Below are 20,171 nucleotides of genomic sequence, written 5' to 3'. Positions count from 1 at the left end.
CTCGCTGCATGTGCATGTGTTCTGAAAACGTGTTCTACGGATCCGAAGGGATGTGCGAGATTTCCCCTGCGATTTCGCTCAGTTTGTTCAAGGATGTTGACGCTAAAGTATCTTTCCATACGACCGTACTTCGAAACCGCCCAGGAAGCTATCGAATGGGATAAGGTGAAGTGTTGTGCTGGTGTACCTTCGATAAATAATTGCAATGTTTATTGCGTTTTCTTTACGATTAATTTAGCTGCAAAAAATGATCGTAACGGTGAAACAATTTCACGACGATTTCGATCGTATCGTCCTGCACAAGGATGTTTACCGCACGTTCTTTTACTATTACCTGCAAGAGATTCGGTTCCGTATCATACAAATTTTGATGAATTTCGCCCAAATCGAGTGGTGTGAGCCAAAGCCGGCCACCGTTGCAACTGACCCGTACGGATTTCCAATGCCCGAACCGGCTAAGAAGAGTAAAAAGAAGAAGGACGAAGAACCGGAAGAGATTCCCGACTACACGATCCGCGTCAAGGGCTACAGGGAGAAGTTTCCGCTAGTGTGCTGTGACGATCAGTTTCGGACGCTTGCTGCCTTGAGGTTACACTACTATGCGGTACACGACAAAACGTACCTAATGGTAGCCAACACGTGTGAGGTAAGTGCAAAGAATGGAGATCCCATTGCAGATTCAACTGTACTGTACGCTTTTAAAAACCTAGATGAAAGCGGCCCTGTTACGGATGGTGGTATTTCGCCGGCAGCTGGATACATGGATCGCATCGGGCATTGCGTCGAACAATGGACTGTGCTTTTATTTGACAAAAATTCTCCGAAGAACCATCTCTATCATACGCTATTAGGTTAATGTTTAGAAGAAAAAAAACCGTACAATTATAGAGACACGAGTTATAATAGTTTTATGGGAATCGTTACTGAGCAGGATTGGTTGACAACATTAAATAAAATAAAAACTAAAACTCCAACGTATGATCCAATCGTCTCAATATCCTTCGCAAGTTCAGCAATAGCTCACAGCTTGATTCCTGTCCGCCCAACAGATAGTCTTTGAGATGTCGTTCGAAGAACGTAATTTTTGTGAGAGACATTTTAAGCTATTGAAAGAAACGGATTGTCAGTATTGGAGTTTAATAACAACGTAGTACTAACTATTTTTTAATACCTCGCATAAGGAAGCTGATTGGAGAACTTTCTTATTGTGTACATCCTCGTAGTGCTGCTTGAACGCATCTTTATCGCTGTACATCACCTGTAACGATCAAATCAAGTGTGTTTAAGTTGTGCTTAATGAATCTTTTGAGCAGAGTCATTCATTTGAATCTTTACTGAGGAGTCATTCAGATTCATGACTCCTCGGAGCAGTGCTGGATCTTGCCTCTTGGTGGATTTAAAGCGAAGATTCAGATTCATTCATTTAGTTCAAAGATTCATTGAGATTTACCCAACACTAATTAAGCGCTTAAATTTTCACCCACATTCGGTACTCCTGCACACAGAATCCATTGCTTACCCCGCAACACTCAATCTCCTTCTCCTCCGCAATGTCTTTCGGTAGGGTGGTAAACTTTTTCAGCAGCAATATCACCTCATCCCGCAGATTCGTCAGGTGGTACATAAACAACGTGCGGTAGAGCTCTTTGTGCAGCACAATGTCGTCGTACTCGGTGAGAAAATTGCGCGTTTCTTTCACCATATGCTCCAACTAGCAATGAAACAACGACGTGGTGTGTTAGGTACACGTTGAAGATCAAAGAATAGGGACAGTTTTCGCTTACCTGATCCCACTGCGATGTGTCCGGTTTGTTGGTGTCCGATTTCATGATTAGCCACGGTACTACGAGCAGTAAACACGTGCCAGCGAGCTTAGCGGCGATGTCCCGAGCGAAAGTGACTGCGCTTAACTGAGATGATCATCTGCTGCGTCGAGGATCAAGGATCGCACACGAAAGCTGTATCCTCTCCTCAACATTTTTTTTTGATCGTCTAGATTTTATTGTTAGCAGATGAACTTGGGAACGTTGCCAAACCGCAAACCGGCAATCAGACAAAAGGTCGTTGGCGCCAAAGTTAGAAAGCATACTTTCGATGCGGCAAATGAAAGCAAGTGGCTGTGGAATAATTTCAAACACTTCTAAGCCACACATATGTTCTTGCTTTTCTAGCTTCCTATAAATCAGCCTGAGAGGTAAAGCGTTCTGAGCCTCAGAGTTTTTGGTTGAATATACAAGCTATTTTGTCGTAGGGTTAGCGCCGTCTAACGACAGTATCCAACCGACTGTACATGTGTGAAGTGTCGGTACGCGCAGCCTTCAACGAACATTCCTCGCGAAAAGCCGCAACCGATCGGTATGTCCTTTGCAGGAATGTTACCGCATTACTGTCAAATGCTGAGTCGCAGTGAGTAAGATTCGTCAAACTCGTGCTCGCCACGCCTCGGATGATGATGAATAATGATGGCTTTGGGGTGGCAAGTCTACCAACACGCGCAGATGGCTCGTGCACGGCGCAGCTGCGATCTTCGCAATCACGTACACTCTCGTCTCGGGCAAGGCACGAGCAACGATACCCACACTGCCGAAGGTGTGATACGGGCGGCAAAATTGATAGCTTAGCAGCTTATGAGGTGTCCTGCATTGATACTAAGCACCATTTAGTGCCAAACATTCACCAGCGAAGGTACCTAGCAGCAAAAAGCAAAAGCACTGCCGACAAACAAAGTCTTCAAAAGCATTTCCTCGGGGCTGCGGTTTGTTTCGTAAGTGACTTCCAATCACAGCATGGCAGAAGAAAACAAGAATGGAGCTGCACCGGCAGCCGAAGCGGCACCGGCAGCAGAAGCGGTACCGGCACCGGCACCGGAACCAGCACCGGAAGATGCTGCACCCGAGGAAGGAAAGGCAGCGTCGGAAGCAGATGCATCCGAGGCTGAATCGGAACCGGAACCAGAGCCAGTGCCTCAGATTTCTACATTCGAAAGGGTAAGATTCTTCAAATGGTATTGCGGCACAATTGGTTGCTGATGATGTACTTTCCCTGTTATGGCAGTTGAAACTATTCCTGGCGGAAACGAACAACTTCCTCCTCAAGTACGACGATCTGGTGGAGAATAAGGATAAGCACAAGAGCGTCTACCTCCACACCGTCAACGAACTGCGTGAGCTGCTGGTGACGTTGCTCCAACGGTACATCCTGCATACGATGGTCCGGGAAGATTTCCTCTACAAGCACATCGTGTGCTGTGGTGAGGTACGATACTGATGAAGACACTAGAATGCTGCGTGATCATCTTTTACATGATTTTCTAACCATATCTCGTTCTTCGATTACAGGATGCGGAGGCTATGAATACGGAAGAATTCGATGAACACTATGCGGAAGTTCACAGCGAGGCAGACAAAGCCGTTGCCTTTCCAGAGGTACATTGGAGAATTTCCGCTTTAGAGATGTGCACTATTATTGATATGCCTCTTCTGTTGGTTTCATTCCTGACAGCTGGACCATATTCGAGCCTACACGAGTGAAGTGAAGACGTACATCGACCATGGAAAGGCCATGAACAACGAGGTAATATTTTCCCTGAAGCGACTACTGCGAAAGAGCAATTCCGTACTGGCGGGACATCTTGGTTGAGATGGGCCGTTGTTGTGTTTTGGGGTCTCCATAGCCCTAAGACAACAAAGCATACTTAACTAGCTCTTAAGGCTGTCGGTGAAGTTACCTTCCGTGACAGTAAAACTCGATTCTTCACTAACCCGTCGTTGCTAATTCCCGCCATGCTCTTCCAGAAGGATGACGATCGGTTTATTAGATCATTAACGTTGCCTGTGTTTAACCTTCAAAGACGAAATAAATGTTACCCCTGAAACGAGAAACGCTTCCTTCTTCTTTAGTGTGTTTGATGAATGATCAGCAACATGATGACTGTTTACTATGGATTTAAAGCATCCCGTTGACCGTTTGATCTTGTAATAGAATTTAAACTTCGAGATTTCTTTAAATAGTACAAAGGATTGAGACACTAACGTTAGCCATCAATCGGGTGACCGAATTCTTCATACCAACCGGAAATGACCATGAACAAATTCACTTTCACTTTTACTTCCCGATCGAAAGGTTGTCTGTTCGCAAGGTTGCAGGTATGGTTTCTGCCCCAACATGTGTACGCAAACGAACGCTAGACTTTAGCTGTAAATATCGGAACGTAAGTATAGTGATGTTCTAGTCACTTTAGTAGTGTTCTTCACATTCGTATCGCTTTATTCAGCTGGATAAGTTTACAACGGATGTGGAACACTTTTTGGAAGAGTACGATCGCATAGTGCAACACTCGGTAGCGTACCATAGAAGCTTTCGACGTCATTTGCAGCATCTGTACGACGATGTTACAGCATTGTTGCAAAAATTCCAACACATTCAATGCGGTGGCACGAAAGGGCAACTGTTCATGGAAAAGTTTTGCTGTGGAGTAAGTTTCGTTTATCCGTTACGAGCGCGCATGTCTGCTAACTACTAGGATTTCTTTTACTGAAAGGTTATGTTTGATGATTGTGAGGAGCTTAAACGGCACTACTTTGAATTCCACAACTTTGCACGGCTCATCCATCCGAGCATAGTGGAGGTATTTGATCACCGCTCAAACAAGGGTTCATATCTGTCTGTGCTAAACTGTCTGCTACCATATTTTCTAATTCTCAGCTTCGTTCCGGACATGGCAAACTTCAATACTTTCATCGTCGCGTGCAGGAGTATCTACATTTTGCTACTGAATCTACGACTGTTTTAGTGATGAATTTGAAAAAGATTGCCAACAACTTGTACACCACGTTGGAACGTGGTCCCAAGTGGTAGGTGGGATGATTCTCATCGTACAGCAGCAGCAGCAGAAGAGAAGCGATATCCTTATTTTTAGTCGAAGAATAAATAAACCGTGACGTTTTCAATTTTGCGCAGCACTTTCTTGTTTTGTAGCAATGGCTGTAGCAATGAAAGAACAGATCTGATCGATTGATTTGCTCTGGAAAGGAGCTCAGTGCCTGTTCAAGGTTTACGAAGCTTGGGTGTGTATGATCTTCAATTCGTCCAGTACAGAATGGGTGTTCCAACGACGGTCTACATTCATACCAATATTTACAACTACAGCAATAAGTATAAGAACGTGCGTGAAAGCTTTTGTGCGTACCCCTGGATTAGAATTCGTTGGATTACATTGCGCGTTCTCTTTGCAGCTAGATCGCTTCCAAAATGATGTGAAAAAGTTCTTAAGTGAGTATGACAGGATTGTGTTGCACAAGGATTTGTACAAGCTAGTTTTCAAGAGCTATCTGCGTGAGATTCGCTCGAAGGTGAAGATATTGTTGAACAAATTCGAAGCAACGCCTCTGGATGATGGTAGTACACGTGCGGAAAAGGAAATGTTGTGCTGTGGAGTAAGCATCGACCCATACAGCTAATGTTCAATTTGCATCCACGATTTGATTGCAACTCTTCTTCATCCACAGCTAAGGTTTACTGATAATGAGCAATTCCGTAAGCATTACAAAGCTATTCACAATGAAGCTTTCCTCGTCTACCCGAACATGCTGGAGGTGAGGTTAAAACATTGCAGGACGCACCAACAAAACGACCACAATTCATTTTGTTTTTCTTTTGCCTATTTCAGCTAAAATCTGCATTCGCCAAGTTGGACCATATGCGGCATCGTTTGGACGAGTACACCCGATTTGGCAAAGAGTACACCTGTACCATGCTGGTAGACTTGAAGAGAATAGCGAAAAAGATCTCTTGTACCTTGAAGTTTTAAAATAAAAATCGGACAACCCTACCCAAGCAATAAAAAGCATCGCTACCCTCAATTCTTCGTGATCCTGCGCATTAACATCCCTGAGATCATGATCAGTCCGCTAAGGGGGAGACGCATACCGTATCGCAGCGAACGGAACCGATCGTGGTGCGGGGCATCTGTTGCGGTATCAACCCACCGTGCGCTATTTCCTTCCGGCTTGTGTGTTCGGCTTTTACGAGCCTGGCTTTTTTTCCTTGTTTGCTGTGAGTAAAAATTCCGCTTCGTGGGCTTTGGTCGGCTTGATGGTGGTGCGTTTCTGATGGGGTGAAAATGGTTTCTTGGTAAACCATTTCGCACGATGTAGATCAGTACAGCACCAGCTTCCGTTGGCTACTGAAATCGGTTGGGTAGCGGAAAAACAAGTAGTTCGAATTGCGTGACTGCACAGTATCGGGGTGTTTAAGCGTATCTCAAAACCCTTCTCACAAAGCCCTTTGATAGGTGCCACGCTAGCGAACGTCCAATACAAAAGGAAACAATGGAACAAATAGTGAAGACTCGCGATGTAAGTAACACCGAGGAAAGTCCTTTCACAGTTGGAATCTATTTCCCGACGAGGCTATTTCTTTCACCAGGTGGAAAAGTTCGTGTCGGAAACGAAGTACTTCCTCGACGAATTCGATTCCATCATTAGCCACTGGGACCTGTCGGGGAACTTCTTCCTGCACTATCTGATCGAAATCCACGAGAACGTAACACAGTTGCTGTCCCGGTTTACTACCCTCTCACTCGAAGGTGTCGGAGACCGGAAAAGCAAACCCTTCTTCAACCTAAAATGTTGCGATGTAAGTAGTGTACGGCGAGAGGCAGAGGAAGGACAGGTTTGACATGAACTTGATAATGATAAACGACCGGCAGTGTGGTTGTGAGCTGGGCTAAAGTGCTAAAAATACCGACGCCTTCACAGACTGCGCTATCAATCGCAAAGGGAAAAACAGTGTTAAGCAAGTTTGGCGATCGCTGCACAATGTCATCGATCGATTGACCGATCGTTTGCATACCACATCATGATCGATTTCCGATTTAAATATAGCCATCAGTCAGTGAGGCACCATCAATGAATGCACAGTAATGTGTTGGTATCGAACTTTTGTTTGTTTCGTCCTTCTTTTTTCAGCTCGAATTTCAAACAGTAAAAGATCTGCGACTACACCATCACTCTTGCCGGCACAAGAAATCGCATTTTGAAGAAACGGATAACTGCGAGGTAGGAGGAAATTGACGTTAGAGCAAGTAATGTACAGCATCTTACATCCCTTTATCTTATCCCGTAGCTTAAATCAGCCCTGCTTAAATTGGCATTTTTCAATCGGAGGGTAAACGAATACGTACAGTACGGAACAGTCGCTGACCGTTACCTATGTCTATACCTGAAAAAGATTCTGAAAAAGATCATCATCACTCTGGATACGTTCAACCTGTAGAGATGTGGTCGCAATGCAGCAGGGAGTGCACCGTCATTTTTGTGTAGCCTTTAAGATTGCCTGTTAATTTAATTTAATTATATATAACTTCAATGTTAGCGATAAACCAAACCACAGGGGTAACGGTAAGAATGGTATCTGTACATGTTAAGAAGCGTACATAATACGTTTAAATAAAGCGATTTTCCAAAGAACCGTTGTTGTTGTGAATTGATTAGGCATGTGCACAAAATAGGCGCACGAGCATCCGTTTGTAGCCGTTGGTTCCTATGTACAAAGGATCTGTTTACCAAGGTTTCAAGGCGCTATTTTCGTCATGCCGATTTTAAACGAGAATGAGAATGCGACCGGGAAAGAAATAAGGGGAACTCACATTAGATGCGCAGTGAAAGCTTCATTTTACCTTCAGTCGAAGGACGGCAAGCAACCGGGTAACAACATGATTCTAGAGGACACGATCAAGTTCCGCAAGTGTGCCAAAACGCCCGAAGATGTGGCTCAATGGCGTTTGGTAAGTGGGAAATTCATACGTACACTAGCGGTTGGTACGTAATTGCATTGTTTCGTTATACATTTTCTAGACCTACAATTTTATAGTGGAAACGAAATATTTTCTCGAGCGGTACGATAGCATCGTAGAAACATGGGATCTGTGCGACAAACAGTTCATGATGAACATGTGGAACATCGAGGAGCTTTTGACAAGCTTATTGTACAAGTATACCACCGTTTCAACGGATTACATCAAACACCCGCGATTACCAAAGGTGGAAATAAAGTGTTGTGATGTAAGTACCAGTAGCAGATCTACCGGGAGTCTAAAACGTGCTTCTATTCAAACGAGATTGTTTACATTTTGCAGCATCTGTTCGAATGCTCAAAGGATCTCCACAAGCATTACTACACCGTACATCATACGCCGGGCCGAGTGAACGATGTTCGGTTTTGTGAGGTGAGTAAACTGATGATTGACTGTCGTGTTGTATGTTGGATGATCGATGAAAACAAACTTATTCTACTACAGATGAAGGCGGGTTTGCTAAAACTAGAGCTATATAAGAATAGTTTGAAATATTACCTGGAGTTTGGAAAGTGGTGCGATCATGTGCTGTGTTTGTATCTGAAGAAAATCTACAGGAAAGTGAATGTTACACTTGATCCGTTTAGAGATGCACCACCTCCTGCTCCACCGGTGCAACCTAAGGAACAGGATCTGGAGCTGGAAATGGAACTGGAATCGGAGGAAGATGTAGCGTAATCGAATAATAAAACTGAACCACAACACAAACTGTTTTTGTATAAACAAAAGCTTTCTAATAAACTCACCGGAGTTTGTTATTTCCTTAGAATTATCACAAATCTAGACGCAAATGATCAGATCCTTGTCTGAAACCAAATGGTTAACCTACGATTTGATGTCAATCAGCACAGGGTGCATCAGGCGTACAACCGAACAGACAGACGCCTCGTCGATACGTAAGTATAAACCCAGTTATTTCACCGTGTAGTGAAATTGTGTTGACAACAAAGAACGAAAACAACAAACAACTGAAATCGCGAACAAAGTCGATTTTATCCGTTATTAAAACATAAAACTATACTCAAAGGCATACGAAAATTAGAATGAGATTGCTCGGAGGGTTTCGAGTACCCCAGGTACATGGGAAGAGGTTCAACTCTAGCTCGATGTTTGTGCCGGCCCACGAACCGGCACTGGAAAGTGATTGTCGTCGGTTGGAAAAGTTTTTGGAAGACAAACCACACATCCTGGTGCTGACTGGTGCCGGTATATCAACTGAATCCGGCATCCCGGACTACCGGTCCGAAGGTGTAGGTTTGTATGCCCGTTCGAATCACAAACCAATCCAGCACGGTGAGTTCGTGAAGTCGGAAGCCACCCGAAAGCGCTATTGGGCCCGCAACTACGTCGGTTGGCCACGATTTTCTTCAATAGCACCAAATGTTACACACTACACGCTAGCAAGGTTGGAGCGCGAAGGCCGCATAAGCGGCATCGTAACACAGAACGTTGATCGGTTACACGGGAAGGCCGGATCGAAGCAAGTGGTCGAACTGCACGGTAGCGGTTATGATGTGATTTGCGTTGGCAATCAGGATGAACGGGGCAAAGGATGCAACTATCGCATCGATCGGCACGACTTTCAACACATACTGGACCAATTGAATCCGGCCATGGAGGATAACTCCACCGCCATGCGACCCGACGGTGACGTGGAACTATCGATGGAGTATGTACAAGGGTTCAAAATACCACCCTGTCCACAGTGTGGCGGTAATTTGAAGCCGGAAATAGTGTTCTTCGGAGATAACGTACCAATGCCGCGGATAGAGAAAGTTGTACGCATGATAATCGAATCGGACGGTGTGCTTGTCCTGGGATCCAGCCTGACCGTGTTCTCCGGCTATCGCATAGTACTGCAAGCGAAGGAATTGGGTCTTCCGGTTGCTATCGTTAATATTGGCGCGACGAGGGGTGATCCAAAGGCGGATCTTAAAATTTCAGCTAGATGTGGTGAAATAATGACCAATCAGTTTAAGACAAGAAGATAGTGAGCGCAATGTTTAGCATAGTCAAAGAATTAGAAGAATGTTGTACATAACGTGTTGACTTAGCAGTTACCGTAGAACAAAAACTATATAGAAAAGTTTTAGCTACACATATTTGTTATCTATTTTTGTTTATAAAATAAACTTGTTGATTCTTAAGTATTTTGTATTTCCAATCAATGCACTTGTTTTGGCAATTTTTTATTGTTATTATGTCCTTTTTCCGCCTGAGTAGTTATTGGAATTCTCCCATACTCACTGTCCTCGTCATTTGTTGTGGGGTACTCTTACTCTAAAATATCTTGTTTTGCACACTCGCGTGCATTTGTTTGCTGTGAATAACTCCGGAAATAATGAGGGAAGGTTGGTAAGAGATATAGTGCTCACTAGCTTTGTCGCTTAAACTTAAGACAGCGGGGATGATACGTTCACGTGTCGAGACAGCAGCCCGTTTCCGTTCCATCCATTTTTCAATTTGTTTCGAAACAGACACTTGCAACTGGATGATTGTCTGTAGAGTACGAGCCCACGTTTATCGTATCGTTGTTGCCTTTGCTTATTTTATTATTGTTTACATTTCCGGCATTGTTTCATCCCCTTCCTTCAACTGAACTTTCCCTTTCTAGGTTTTGAAACTAAAATTTACTGTAGCTACCAAAATTGTTTGATTAATTGGGCTACATTTGCAGAAGTACAACATTTAAAGTACAGGCAATCCCTAAGATACGCGATATTTAGAAGTTTACAGCACTTGGGTACTGCCTGTACTCGGAAAATTTTGAGGCATTTCAACCCGACACAAAATGGGGGTGCGATATATTCTGAGCAATGGCCTATGCTACTACATGTAGAGAGGAAACTAAGCACCACAGCGCACAGTATACAAGCCATTTGTAATAAAAGAGGCCCGCGTTTAGTAGCGGATTTAATCATTCAGGATATATTCAGTATGTCAGAGTCACAAATCTAAACTAATGGCGACCACCACGCTACACGTTGCATCTTTCATTCACGGTTCAGTACTTTTCACTAAGAGGGCAACAGCAGTGATACGCGAAAGGGAGGGTGTACAGAAAAACGTGACAAGGGGACCACAAACAACACTTAAAGGAAATAGTCGGCCTGAGGTTTTTTAGACGGTATGCCACGGCTTTCCTGAGGTGCGGCTTCAAAGATTGTAAAATCACGTTGTAGGTTTTCATTCAGTTCTAAAATTGCCGCCACATTGCCACACCTGTAGAAAGGAAGGGAAACGGAAGCATCAGGGTATTTGCATGTCTTGCGTATGGTGGTAAGTCACACTTACCGATAGCAATAGTTGGGAGCCGACCATACAGTTAGTACGGTTTCGTTAAAGTGCCACTTGTAGCCCTCCATGACGAGCTGATGCGCCCGGCAGATCATGTCGATATCATTCGCTGCATTAAACTGTGACACGACGTCGGAACCGAACAGATAGCCCGCACCGCGCGGCGATACTCCCCAACCGTGTGTATCCTCTGGGTCGCTCCACAAAAGATCACACATTGGGCCATCGTGCGGGACTTCCTGTTTGCGATCGATCGATCGGATCTGGTCCAAATACTGTATGGAAGGTGACAAACCGCCATGCACGCAGAAAATCTTTCCATCGATGATGGCGGACAGGGAGAGATAGTCGAATATTTCGGTGCAGTACCGCCACACCGTCACCGAGCCGTACTTGCGTATGCACTCGTCGTAAAACCCGTACACCTGTGTGATCTGGCGCGATTCGTGATTGCCGCGGATCAGTGTGATGCGGTCCGGGTAGCGGACCTTCAGCGCGAGCAGTAGCAGGAATGTTTCCACACTGTAATATCCTCGGTCGACAAAGTCGCCCATGAAGAGGTAGTTCGTCTCCGGCACGTCGCCACCCACCTTGAACAGTTCCTTCAGATCGTAGAACTGTCCGTGTATATCACCGCACACCGTCACCGGCGAGTCGACCCGCTGCACGTTGCCCTCCTCGACGAGGATTTCGCGTGCCTTCGCGCACAGGGCCTTTACTTCGTGTTCCTTTATGATTTCGCATCGTTTCAGCTGCTCAATTTGTCGGTCCAGGTCGCTGTAGTCTGGCATCGTACTCCCCGGGGCCGGTACAATTGCAAGAGCGAAGGACACACGTACAGAGTTGTGTTTGGAGCGGGATGATGCCGCGTTTCTATTGCTTTTCCCCTTCCTTCCTGTGTTCCCCTTCTCGTATACTCGATGTATAAACGCGCGATGTGTCACACTGTGTAACTGTGTGCGTGTTTTGTGGTAGCGCGATCGGAAGAAGAATGACAGCTGAAGCCCGTATGTGATGCTGCTTGCTTCTTCTTTGCCGCTTTTTTCAACTTCACGATAAAACACAAAAAGAAACGATCTGAAAACAATGACCTTCCGTTAGAATCGATACCAATGCGTCCGGATGGAAATGGGATTGGAGCTGGGAGCCAAGCAACTGGCGAGCCAAGGGAGTTTCTTACCTTTCCAGCCGTTCGTCCGCCGGTTTTGGCCGCACCACTGATTTGTCTACTGCAAATTTGCCAAGCACGACCTACACCGCCTGGTGCCACTGTATGCTGATAATTTGCGAAGACAGTAATGCTTCTGCTGTTTCAAGTGCATTTAGTTCTGTTTTAGCTGTCCCGATGTTGTTATTGCTTACTAACAAAAAAGGGAACACCATTCGACAACTGGCTGGTTGGCTAGCAGGTAACTGGTACCAAGCGGTTATGCATTCGTGTATCAAGTCACACGGCGCGCGTATTAAAGCGAGTATTTGATTGGCACTGTGTGTTATTTTAGCGGGCTACGGTTGCCCCTGAAAGATAGTGTCGCTACGAGTATAAACTGCAATGAAATACGCACACTTTTTCCGAATGTCGAGCTGTTTTCCGGCAATTACTTTTTTGCTTGTCTTGTGGCTTTCCCAAGCCGTGCCAGTTTTTGTTCGCTAGTGATGGGCGGCACACCAATGAAGGCGCGACTACACATTGCACGTGTGTCGGAACGGATAGAGTACAGGAACAGTTCCACAGAAACATTAATAATTGGCCAATATGCTAATATTAATATATGCCAAAAAAAAGCATAGAATATTCAATCAAGAACTAACTACAAATTCCCGCTAATATGTCTATCTGTTAGCTATGGCATGTTGTTTGTTGGAGTATGAAAAGAACTATGTAATCCTTTGTAAAACTTTGTAATAATTTGTTGGCCACACATAAATTGAGAATAAAATCTTCTGCTTATACGATTTTTAGTTCTCTTTTCTGCTGATTTGAGAAAAGCGTTTTGATAAGTTTAAAAAGATAGGTTTAGTTTTATTTAATAAAATAATCTAAATTACTTCAAGCTGTCTGGGCGCATGGCCAGTTGGATCGCACCGTGTGAAGCTTTTATGCTCACGCCGTCACGAGTCTTGGACGAAAATTAAAGAAATAACATATACAAAACAGGTATCTAGTGATTTGCGGTCTATTTTCTCGGTGTAATAAGAGTTCATTCCATGTAGGTTATGTTGTTTAAGCTGCGGAACTCAGCATTCCACATTACCGTGCAACATGCTGATTGTGTTGTGCGATGAGGTCATCTTGCCGATTTGATTAGTTCGGCAGGCGATGCGCGTGTGTTTATGTTTGTGCTCCGGTGACATGATGGTGTTTTGGTTGGAGATTAATCGCGAAAGATAAAACTTCGTTTTTGGAGTTAGGGCGTACAATTCAGGACAGTACACTGTGTGTATATTAAGCATTATTAGCACCGCCACAAGCATTGCGTATTGTGTATTGCAAGTGTGTATTAAGTTTGAAAACGCACCCACGAAAAGCACAGGGCGCCCGCTTTAATGCTATCAAAGTACCGCCCACGGTGTGTGCGAGTGTATGTAGGAATAAAGAACCAAACGCGATAGAGCGAAGGGTGCTTTGATGCGCGCTGCTGTTTCGATGTGTTGAAGAGATCGGCGAATTTGCGTGGCTGTGTGTGTGTGTTCTGCGCGTTGCTGTGTATGGGTGAAAATTTCCCGCGCGTCCCCCCACAACATGAGTAGCATCGGAAAAGTATGTTCTTCGCTCCGGTAGTGGATAAAGAGCGATAGGCACGCACAGGAGAGAAGTAAAAAAAAACTGCGGAAAAACTTGGCGGCTGCGTTAGTGTAGCGTGTGGCTTGGTCAACGCGTTGAGTCGGGTACGGAAAACTGGACGACAAACGGTGTATCTTATTCTGCTCCGGCACACACGCTTTGGATGAAGGGAAAATTTTAGACACGGCATTAAGTGTGAGTAGATTAAAATTTTCCTCCGCGTTTTTTCACTCCGCATACGTGTAGATGTGTTTTTTGTTGGTGGTGTAGTGTGCCGAAGGAGTCCAATGTCCTGGAGAAGGAAGCAAGTGTGCAGAACGGTGAAATTGCGGTGAAATTTTCAACAGACAGGAAGGACATCGGCAGTACTGTGGCACAAATCAGTGTCGCTGGGAAAATCGACACATATCGGGAGTATCTATTGTCTGTGCACGTGTGTGTGTTTCTGTGCAAGTGCGAATAGATGGAGTGGTGTATTCAGTGCAGAAAAACGTGTTCACAGGATACATAGGATAGGATTTATCAGTGTGCCCTGTGCAGCGAATGTTCTATTTTAAAGCGAATGGCTAGCCGTACGGTGCGGGAAAACACAAAGTGAACAGAGAACGAACGTAACGAATAGAGAATTGTACAGATTTAACACAATTTTAATGACTCTGGTGCGGCGAAACAACAACTCAACTTGAACCTAAAAATTGAATCCCCCTAAACAACCAAGGGTTGCTTTGTGACAGTGCTACTCTTTCTTCATGCAAACCTTTTAGTGAATCATCCCCTGTGGCGGTGGTGCTGAGCTAAAGGCAAGTGTGCGTTAAGTGTACGATTTTTGTGATAAAATTTAATTTCTGTCAAGCTAATCTTCACCTTAGACAAGCTGTATCTAGACAAGTTTCCCCGAATATTCGTTTGTGAATAGTTTTTGTTGCTCTTATGCAAATAGTGGTGCTTAATTTTCTTTTCTTCACTGGTTTTAGTGCATCAAGGGTTCCCCCGGTCGGCCGATGGTTGCTTTGATTTGCGTGAATGTCCTTTAGTGTGAAACACGCGTGAGAGAGAGAAAGTGAAAATTAGTGCGCGAGTGTGTTGGCGCGCGCGAGTGTGTGTGTTTGTGTGTGTGTGTGTGTGTTGGTAGATAAGTTGTGTTTTAACACGTGCGTTATTGATGGTGTGCGTGGTTTTACTAGTTAATTCACTGGAACCAACAGCAGCATAGAAGACATCGTTAGTGTCACAAAATCGGGAAAAATCCGTGTACCGAGCATACTGTTGTAGCGGATAGTACAAACAACCATCTTCCTATCGGCGTAGTTATCGGCAATCAGCGACCATGGGAAACATACACACCGTTGGACCTAACGAGGCCCTCATCGTATCAGGTATGTTGGACCCGTTTTTTTTTTTCGGACGCACTTGTCTTATCAGAGTTATCAAGCGTGTCAATCACAAGCCTGATGGTTCGATATGACAGTTATCAAACGTTATAGTTCGGAGTATTGTTCAGATATCAAAGAATCTTACATTGGTTCAATATTGTTTACAATGTTTACTATGTTCTTAGATTAATTTCCAACTTGTCTGTAATGAAACATAAACATAAGCAAGATACTGATGTCTTAGACGACAAATTTTTCCATTTGTACTTGCCTACACTCACCAAAAGCCTGGTAGAATCCATTGAGAGGATATCAAGTGTACTGACGACTTAAAAAGTCATCCAGCGTTGTTAATCTTCCCCTTGGCTTGGTTCGAAAGCTTTCCATGACATGGTTAGAATACAAAATAGATCCTTTAAATACGAGTACGAAACTGGATACGGCTGGCTGGATGAAGAACTGCATACAGCACCCGAAACGGGGATCTTCTTCGGAGACGTCAAAGACAAAAGCCTTAACCGTCCTTCCGACCTTCGAACACTTGAAGGGCTTTCTCTTGGTTGGTCCCCTTAAATGTCCGTAGCTTCCACACAAAAAGTGCTCATGCCTCGTCAAAGATACGGCGTTACTACTAGCCGGGAACTACGTTACAAGTGAAGTCATCGAGAGACACGAAGTTTGATGGGTGCGGAAAATCGATTTTGAATGTAACGCTTGGCCCGTATGCTAATAGCCAGTGTGTCGTACTGGAAAGGAAATGTCCCTGGGTGTAAAATGATACTTTTAATAAACCATCCACCATCAACGATACATGCGTTGACTCGCCTAAATACATTTTTATTCTCTACACAGGGCGCTTAACTTTTACGCCTCAAAATATTGAAGAATAACCTTTCGCGAGTTCCTCCAGAGTATCGCTTGTAATCGTGCCCTTGACATACGGCAGTGACGTTCGCATTGTTTTAACAGGCGGTTGGCCGGTGATATCTTATTTATTCCGGTGATTGACAGCTATCGGGAACTAGGTGCAGCCAAAAATCGATCCACACCAGGAACAGCACTTTCATTAATTAAACGCCTAGCGTCAGGTGTCGGTTACCGGTTCCCGGGTTCCGTCTGGCTGCACAGATGATAAATCCTTCAAGCTTCTTCCGTTGCAACACACCCCTTTTCGGCGTGGGACCAATCATAATGTTGTAAAAGTGTTTCTTTTGAGGAGCTTGCGTTAGTGAGTGTAGGGGCTCACTCACCAACACCATCACATAGAAGTTGTTGGACAACTATCGACTGTCGTTTCCGTTTGCGCCAGAATAAACTTTAAGTAACCGGATGTGTTCCGAGTTCGTGCCGAAGCAAGCGTAGCGTTAACTTCCCATGAACGCATGAAGAGAAACCTCACTCACCGTCATAAAACTCATCCACTTGGCGCCAGAATGTCCCATAAACGGGTCGCGGCGTCATCCTGTGTGCAATGGGTTTCGCCGTTTCGTCGGTATCGTATTGCTGCTTCCTTTTTTCCTCCTCTTTCATTATATGGCTGCGTACAACGACGACGAGACGTTAGTTTTAGAGCCTGTTAGTTCTTAATGGACGGTCTCTTCGGGCAGAGTCAACCAACGTTTGGACTCTCGTCGCGCTACACTGGTAGTAAGCGTGATCCATCTTCACAAGTTGACACTATCGCGCGTCTGTGTTCCTTCCACAGGAAGGATGCTTTTAATGTCCGCTATGCAGAAGTAAAATCGATACTCCCCAGCCTAGACAACGACAACGGTGGCATGTAGCCCCGTGCGTAGTGGCATGTATTCTAGCTGTCTAAATTATGCGTGAGCCTGTAAATGCGGCCATTTACAGCCAGGAAAGAATACCGAATCATACCGAATAGAGCCGTTTAATGATGTTAAGGATTATAACCATAGTCCATGCTCTGGTTGAGCCACATTAAAGAATCGTTTTATTATTTTGTTGTAACATAATTAACGATTGAAATATAACACATGACCAGCCCTTCTTTTCAGCGTACCCAAGGTTCCGCGCACCATGGAGCCATTATCAGTCAGCGGTGGATCAATGCTGACTCCAAAAGGGGAGAAAAAAGAACACACCCCACCGACGGGGGGACGTGTTTCATTGTTAGCTTATGATGGAAAACAAACGAAGCATTAGTACGCGTCCGGCCCGCCAAGTGGCCATCACGTGATAACTCCATGGTTTTTGATGTTCGATCACTCGATAGCTTTAACGTTTACTGTTTTTTTCTTCTTTTCGTTGCCAGTTGTCGCTCTGGCTTTATTGACATCTCGTTCCCATGAGGATGCGATATGGTCGCAGAGCGTGATGGTTAGCTTTTCCACATTTTCCCACTTTGCCTTCATCTGTTTCACTTTCTGACGTCATAGCGTCGTTCGGGGTGCTAAAAATAGCTGGTTGTAATACAGCCGTTTCCACTACATATCACGAGCATGTTGGAGCATTCCTTCCTTCCTACGGGGGGGCCTTGATGAGCGCGCAGTGAACTTTGGTGTATGTGTGATGTTGCTGTGCTAAATTTTCCCATTTGCCATGCTCTCTGTAGTGTTCGGTGGCCGGTCGATGGAGACATTCGTCGGTTAGACGGTGGGGTGTTGGGTTGAGGAAGTAAAGCTAATAGAAAACTGGCTACTGGCCGTGGAAAAGTAGCAAAAGGCTCTTGCGGCAACGCTTGTGTCCTGCTGGCACACGGTGCCGCGGATGTTCGCTATTTCCCGTATCGCTGGACGGATGCTGCAGTGCTGGATGTTTTATGCTCGCTGAAACTGGGTCGGAAACAGGATTTGCTGGTGGAGTCACACTGTAAGCTGGCAAGAGTACTAAAAGTGTTAAAGCAGAACGTTGAGGTGGATGATGATGGATTGTCTTCTGCCGAACACGATTGCGAAGCGAAGGTTTAAATATAGCCATCCGCTTTGAATCGGAAAACTAATTCGAAGGATGGATAGAAAATACTTCCTGAATACATTGCTTCAAGCAATCTTTAATAATCGATTCATTCTTGCGAATGGCGAGATGAGAACAATCTTTTTTGTCATTTATTGAATAACATGGAACAATTGTTTAAAAATATTTGTACGACGTGTTTAACAATTCATCAACGCTTTTGGAACTTCTGGTGGACTCGCGGTAATACAAGCACGTGGTTGAAAGATTTATTATTACTGCGAGGGATGATTGTACTTTAATGGTCCCTTCGAACATTATCCTTTTTTATGTTCGTGACCAGACCAACTAGGAATTGCTTCAGATTATTTGTATGTTTTAATGCTATCGCTCGTCGGGCCTGAAAGGAAATAAAGTCCGGGCCACTGACGATGAAGTTGGGTAAAGTTTATTTTTTCCTTCCTTTAGTTTATGACCTACAGGTTATTCATCAACACGCTACAACGGAGTGTGTGCGTGTGTGGGTGCGTAAATGTTCATATTTTAAATATTGCATCAAACACCAGTTGGCACGACGATGGGGTGTACGTGTCTGGTTGTTATCGAGTGCGTCTATTCACGACGAAGGATTCTGGTATTCAAATCTTTATTATCGACCCCGGTACTCGGCCAGCGTGCCCCCCGGAACCCGAACAACAAACATGCGAACTCTTCGCTCGGTGAGGGTTGTTTTCCCAGCGTTCAAGTGTTTTCACCGTCGAGAGAAATATATTTTCGAACGCCGGCAAACGGCGTGCTGCTCCCGTTGATGATGCAGTATGCGGAAATTGGGGTTGCAAAATGATGGTACGATGTTTAGAATTAATTTTAGGTCTTGTTTGAAAATGATGCGCTTCCTGCCCGAAAGAAAGGGGTTCGCCCTGTTTGTGCGGCAACCTGATGCCATAAAAAAAAATGTTGAAGAATATTTTCCACTCGATGCGACTTTGGAGGGTTCCTTAGGGGTGCATATTTGAGGGGGAACATGTAACTACGTTCGATGCGCAAGATTTAGAGTTCATCTGTAGCTTAAAATGGTTAATAATGGATGAGCAAAAATCAATCACATGAATGTTTGCAGGTGGTGTTGAAACCATTTGTTTTTGCAAGTTTTTATAAAATATTGAAAATAAAAATGGTTGAAATTGATAAGCCTAGGCACTCATTATAGTAAAAATCTCTTCCTTTGATGCCTGTCAATACAGAAACTATAATGATGGCATAGTGGAAATTGAAATTAAAATCAATTCTTCTTTGAATTGAAAATATCCTGGTCACGGCACCAGAGAACATTTGGAAAATTTGTTTAGAATTGCGTGGCTTTTCGCTTTTTTTTGCTGTAGTCCATTAACTAGTGGCCTCCTCAGGGCAGAATAATTTACTGACCATACTAAAACGACCGTTCCGGTGACGTTGGTAATAGCGTTCATCATAATCTTTCATCACGGCGATTAGTGAATCGTCAACGCGCACCCCTGGTCGGTCGGTTTCGACTGGATTGGAAACGGTTCACTGTTGTTTCCGTTCCCCCCTCCCGTTTACGACATACCGCAGGACAAACTAGCTCGGTTGTCAGGCACCGAGCCAAAGTACGTAAGGGATTCCCTACGTCATGACGACCATTGATCGGTAGGGCAGAACAAAACAAAAACGGGAAAAGAAATCCCATACCTTCATACTGTTGTGCAAGAGGGTTGCCGCCATTTAGGCGCAATTCGGTAAGGTTATCTGGATGTGTTTGCCGACGGACGGGGGTGGCACACGGCCATGGTTTCGAGCCACAACCACGGCTCTAGGGTTTTCACTGTTGGTGTATCATCTGCATCGTGACCTTAGGGAGAGTCGAAACGGTCGAGGACAACCGCCCGGGAAATTGGATGCATATGCAGCGTTTTGAAGTTGGTGG

At 44.6% G+C, this 20,171-nt stretch overlaps 10 protein-coding genes across 13 annotated transcripts in view; 8 read left to right on the top strand and 2 right to left on the bottom strand.

The window, feature by feature from the left end:
• The first annotated feature begins 54 nt into the window (after window positions 1-54).
• Window positions 55-902, top strand: LOC128297976 (uncharacterized). Its single transcript, XM_053033697.1, has 3 exons — window positions 55-165; window positions 239-646; window positions 711-902. Exons 1-3 carry the CDS (start codon window positions 94-96, stop codon window positions 849-851), a joined length of 621 nt encoding a protein of 206 aa, XP_052889657.1. The 5' UTR covers window positions 55-93; the 3' UTR covers window positions 852-902.
• LOC128297975 (uncharacterized) lies at window positions 893-2,182 on the bottom strand. Its single transcript, XM_053033696.1, has 4 exons — window positions 1,785-2,182; window positions 1,520-1,711; window positions 1,172-1,258; window positions 893-1,103 (listed from the first exon to the last, which is right to left on the bottom strand). The coding sequence occupies exons 1-4, from the start codon at window positions 1,827-1,829 to the stop codon at window positions 963-965; spliced, it is 465 nt and encodes a 154-aa protein (XP_052889656.1). The 5' UTR covers window positions 1,830-2,182; the 3' UTR covers window positions 893-962.
• Window positions 2,183-2,497: 315 nt separating this feature from the next.
• Window positions 2,498-3,825, top strand: LOC128310903 (uncharacterized). The gene is made up of 4 exons (XM_053047655.1): window positions 2,498-2,987; window positions 3,055-3,255; window positions 3,339-3,425; window positions 3,502-3,825. Exons 1-4 carry the CDS (start codon window positions 2,787-2,789, stop codon window positions 3,637-3,639), a joined length of 627 nt encoding a protein of 208 aa, XP_052903615.1. The 5' UTR covers window positions 2,498-2,786; the 3' UTR covers window positions 3,640-3,825.
• Window positions 3,826-4,147: 322 nt separating this feature from the next.
• Window positions 4,148-4,857, top strand: LOC128310904 (uncharacterized). Its single transcript, XM_053047656.1, has 4 exons — window positions 4,148-4,210; window positions 4,274-4,474; window positions 4,541-4,627; window positions 4,705-4,857. The coding sequence occupies exons 1-4, from the start codon at window positions 4,148-4,150 to the stop codon at window positions 4,855-4,857; spliced, it is 504 nt and encodes a 167-aa protein (XP_052903616.1).
• Window positions 4,858-5,098: 241 nt separating this feature from the next.
• LOC128298623 (uncharacterized) lies at window positions 5,099-5,809 on the top strand. Its single transcript, XM_053034394.1, has 4 exons — window positions 5,099-5,164; window positions 5,235-5,435; window positions 5,508-5,594; window positions 5,669-5,809. The coding sequence occupies exons 1-4, from the start codon at window positions 5,099-5,101 to the stop codon at window positions 5,807-5,809; spliced, it is 495 nt and encodes a 164-aa protein (XP_052890354.1).
• Window positions 5,810-6,278: 469 nt separating this feature from the next.
• Window positions 6,279-7,450, top strand: LOC128298475 (uncharacterized). Its single transcript, XM_053034225.1, has 4 exons — window positions 6,279-6,356; window positions 6,427-6,636; window positions 6,969-7,058; window positions 7,126-7,450. The coding sequence occupies exons 1-4, from the start codon at window positions 6,330-6,332 to the stop codon at window positions 7,273-7,275; spliced, it is 477 nt and encodes a 158-aa protein (XP_052890185.1). The 5' UTR covers window positions 6,279-6,329; the 3' UTR covers window positions 7,276-7,450.
• A 224-nt stretch (window positions 7,451-7,674) lies between these two features.
• LOC128298179 (uncharacterized) lies at window positions 7,675-8,556 on the top strand. 2 transcript variants are annotated; one of them, XM_053033922.1, is made up of 4 exons: window positions 7,675-7,786; window positions 7,857-8,063; window positions 8,138-8,227; window positions 8,300-8,556. In XM_053033922.1, exons 1-4 carry the CDS (start codon window positions 7,715-7,717, stop codon window positions 8,531-8,533), a joined length of 603 nt encoding a protein of 200 aa, XP_052889882.1. In that variant the 5' UTR covers window positions 7,675-7,714; the 3' UTR covers window positions 8,534-8,556. The 2 variants fall into 2 exon arrangements, with proteins under 2 accessions (XP_052889882.1, XP_052889881.1); XM_053033921.1 differs by having other exon boundaries at window positions 7,699-7,786; window positions 8,138-8,556.
• A 283-nt stretch (window positions 8,557-8,839) lies between these two features.
• Window positions 8,840-10,012, top strand: LOC128299446 (NAD-dependent protein deacylase Sirt4). The gene has a single exon (XM_053035416.1). The coding sequence runs from the start codon at window positions 8,899-8,901 to the stop codon at window positions 9,844-9,846; it is 948 nt and encodes a 315-aa protein (XP_052891376.1). The 5' UTR covers window positions 8,840-8,898; the 3' UTR covers window positions 9,847-10,012.
• Window positions 10,013-10,381: 369 nt separating this feature from the next.
• On the bottom strand, window positions 10,382-12,791 carry LOC128299447 (serine/threonine-protein phosphatase 4 catalytic subunit). 2 transcript variants are annotated; one of them, XM_053035418.1, is made up of 3 exons: window positions 12,333-12,791; window positions 11,150-12,243; window positions 10,382-11,077 (listed from the first exon to the last, which is right to left on the bottom strand). In XM_053035418.1, the coding sequence occupies exons 2-3, from the start codon at window positions 11,941-11,943 to the stop codon at window positions 10,948-10,950; spliced, it is 924 nt and encodes a 307-aa protein (XP_052891378.1). In that variant the 5' UTR covers window positions 11,944-12,243; window positions 12,333-12,791; the 3' UTR covers window positions 10,382-10,947. The 2 variants fall into 2 exon arrangements, with proteins under 2 accessions (XP_052891378.1, XP_052891377.1); XM_053035417.1 differs by having other exon boundaries at window positions 11,150-12,229.
• Window positions 12,792-13,235: 444 nt separating this feature from the next.
• LOC128310036 (flotillin-2) overlaps window positions 13,236-20,171 on the top strand; it is a 141,154-nt gene continuing 134,218 nt past the window's right edge. For both annotated transcript variants that reach the window (XM_053046571.1, XM_053046570.1), the window contains exons 1-2: window positions 13,236-13,310; window positions 14,912-15,313. In XM_053046571.1, the coding sequence (XP_052902531.1) occupies window positions 15,265-15,313 (49 nt within the window). In that variant the 5' untranslated portion in view covers window positions 13,236-13,310; window positions 14,912-15,264. The remainder of the gene's footprint in view (window positions 13,311-14,911; window positions 15,314-20,171) is intronic.

The sequence above is a fragment of the Anopheles moucheti genome, chromosome 2 (assembly GCF_943734755.1).
Source record: "Anopheles moucheti chromosome 2, idAnoMoucSN_F20_07, whole genome shotgun sequence".
NCBI lineage: Eukaryota > Metazoa > Arthropoda > Insecta > Diptera > Culicidae > Anopheles > Anopheles moucheti.
This window is presented reverse-complemented; position numbering and strand designations above follow the sequence as displayed.